This window comes from Alnus glutinosa, chromosome 14 (assembly GCF_958979055.1).
Source record: "Alnus glutinosa chromosome 14, dhAlnGlut1.1, whole genome shotgun sequence".
Taxonomy (NCBI): domain Eukaryota; kingdom Viridiplantae; phylum Streptophyta; class Magnoliopsida; order Fagales; family Betulaceae; genus Alnus; species Alnus glutinosa.
In genome coordinates, this window is record NC_084899.1 from 14,050,362 (window position 1) to 14,053,409 (window position 3,048).

Sequence of the window (3,048 nt, forward strand, 5' to 3'; positions counted from 1 at the left end):
TCTCACAACAGCCTCACAACAAGCTGACATGGCTGGTAATATTTTATTATTTTTTTACAAAAAGAAAAGAAAAAAATAATAATAATAATAAAATATTACCAACCACGTCAGCTTGTTGTGGGGCTGTTATGAGAAATGAGTGTATGGATCATTTCTCTTTATTTTTTTTTTTAAAAAAAAAAACTCAAAAAGTAGTAGGGGATCACTTGCCACATAGGCAAAGCGGTAAAAAGTTGTATATTTGGATGGCATTGAATCATTACTCTTCTCTTGGCAGTAGGTTTCATTTCTCTCTCTATATTACGAGTAGTTAGACTAAATCTATGGTCTGAACATGTTTCTTTTTGTTGGTATTAAAACCTGCAAACTATTTTGACAATATGGACAAAACGAACTAGGATGCCTAGGAGTAAACCAACATGAGAATGAGGTTTGTGTAGGTGGTGGGAATATATATTTTGCTATTTTTTACTATAATATTCAAAATTGTGAATACTGAGAAAATATATTTTTTGAAATTATGTTTGGATGGTTTAGCAAACCCTAAACAAATTTTTTTTAAAAAAAAAAAATGAATAAAACTTTAAGAGAATTCAAATTTACCAAAAAATATATTTCAAAAATAATAAAATATAATAGAAACAAATGTGTTACCCAAACATGCCCTAATTAACTTGAGACCCCTTCTTTTCAAAATCCGCTTGTGAAAAATTGAATGCTTGCGTTCTTTTCAATATCTGCTTGTGAAAATTTGAATGCATACGATTATCAAAAGTTGGGCTGCCAAACGGACGATACTCTGGCACCAACCTTCCCGACTTGTACCTCACCCCGCAAGCATTGCACAACGTCTTCGGCCCCGACGGACCCTCCCGCCATTGTGGAGTCTTCTCAGCCTGGCAGTGTACACACCTTCTCTTTATATTTTCAGCCAAACACTGTTTTCTATTTTCCTTCTTAAAAAACGACGGTTTTATATGCACGTTGGACCACGGTCTTTTGGTCCTAGGTTTCTTTCTGGGAAAAAGGCTTGTCAACTCAGTTATACCACGATTTATATTAGCAACACAGCGATCAGAATCTTGTAAAGGAAGCCGCTTTGTTTCTCCGGCTACTTTCTCCGGAGACGCTAGGAAATCACCCAAATCACTGGCCAAAATAGGATCATCGTCAAAAGATGGAAACATCTCTATGTCTTCCAAACGGTCTTGCGGGACACAGAGTTGGCTCTCAATGTCATTGTAAAAATGATACCCTGCAGAAGGGTCTCCAATAGAATAACTGTTATCACCAAGAGCCATTGTAGAAGGAAAGCAAAGTTTTAAGGCCAAATTAATTAACATGCATCGGGAAGTCGGTGATATATAAAGGAGAGAGCAAGAGACATTTAAGGAAGGATATAAAGTAACCGCGTACGGATTTATTTGCTTCGTCTAGAAGTCTATCGTAATAAATAACCGGCGTGAGAATGTTTCTGCGAAGGTTCAGTTCATATATCTACTGGAGGACCTTTTCGTTTATACACACGTGGCATGTTTGAAAGTAATGCAATTTGTCACTTTTATCTCATCGGTTAATGTGATGTATTTTGAATAATTTTATATAGCAATTACATAAAAAATAAAAATATAAAACTATTTAAAATAAGTTATATAACATAAATATAATAAATGAGTATATATGACGTCACTTTCCATGTCACCCTCGCAGTATTAAAGTAAATTAACAATTTGTAAAGGATAAATCTGGAACAGGTTCCGTGGTTCCTCAATAAATTGAGAGTTCTGAGAATTCAAACTAAAATTAAATTCCCTAATTCTTTTTTAAAAAATCTATAATATATATATATATATAGCATTCGACTTTTTGACACCTTTCAAAAGGTTAAAAAAATTATTGGTCCATCAACAATAGAACTAGTCTTGAGTACGTTTTGGACTGAATAGGATTTCTTTGTTTAAAGTTAAAAGGAAACGAATTATTTTACGTTGAGGATTTTATATATATATATATATATGATTGCAATTGCATGATTCAAATTTTTTTTAAAAAAAAAAAAAAAAAAAAAAATTCGATTGTATGCTTAATTTAGAAGTTTGGCAATTTTACAGCGAAGAATAATTTGTACGTAGCATAGGTGGCAGTTGCTGATTTGATGGAATGCGTGTAACTTTCATTTTTGTTTATCCACGTAATTTACGCGTATACAAAACCGCCTACATCAATGTTTTTATTTTTCTTACCTAGCCTACGCGCTTACGTTATTGTACCTTGAATTAAAGCATATCAAAATCAGTGTACCGTTTGTATTATGAGGGTATTGCGTGGATGTAATATCTCTATTTCTAGACTATTCATTTTTTTTCTTTACTAATACCGTAACCCTTTTATAAATCAATCATTGAAATAAAGCAGGTATTTTAACAAAACAATGTTACAGATAAATTCAAAAAATTTATTCTATTTAAATCTGATCTACGAACTATTTAATGGCCGTTTGATCTAAGCCATAAGCCGCCTTATTAGTGATTCTACTAATATGATGAATCTGCCAACAGGTAAAGGAAAACATAATTCGAGTGTCATCTACTAGTTGTGCATATCTACTTGATGTAGCAAGAGGCAATAAATATGAAAAAGAAACTATGTTCTCAATGCACAAAATCAACACACGTTAATAGAAAAAATTGATAATGTTATTGATGACAAAAACTGAACTGTCTATTCCATTACAATTGCTTCTAAGTTCTAATGAAACATTAAAACAAAAAAAAAATGATAAAATATTCTAGGAATGAAAATAAAATAAAAGAAACAAACTATAGAAATACTTGATGCCAAAGAATATTCTAAATTTATGAAAATACTTGGTGCCAAAGGAAAACCATATTAGGGAAAATATAATAACTAAATTAATACTTGACGACAAAGGACATCTAAATATGGAATGTTCAAGAAGATGAATCAGGAAATTTAAGACAGGTTATTATGCAGAATATCTTCCAAATCCAAAATGTCAATAGTCTCTTCTTTCCTTCTTGGTCATTA

General features: G+C 31.9%; 1 protein-coding gene across 1 annotated transcript; it reads right to left on the reverse strand.

Moving 5' to 3' along the window:
- Positions 1 to 665: 665 nt before the first annotated feature.
- On the reverse strand, positions 666 to 1,301 carry LOC133856723 (GATA transcription factor 4-like). Its single transcript, XM_062291774.1, has one exon. It carries the CDS (start codon positions 1,299 to 1,301, stop codon positions 666 to 668), a length of 636 nt encoding a protein of 211 aa, XP_062147758.1.
- Positions 1,302 to 3,048: the final 1,747 nt, after the last annotated feature.

Coding starts and splice junctions, on each gene's coding strand:
- LOC133856723 (XM_062291774.1), bottom strand. CDS start 1,301: ATGGCTCTTGGTGATAACAGTTATTCTATTGGAGACCCTTCTGCAGGG.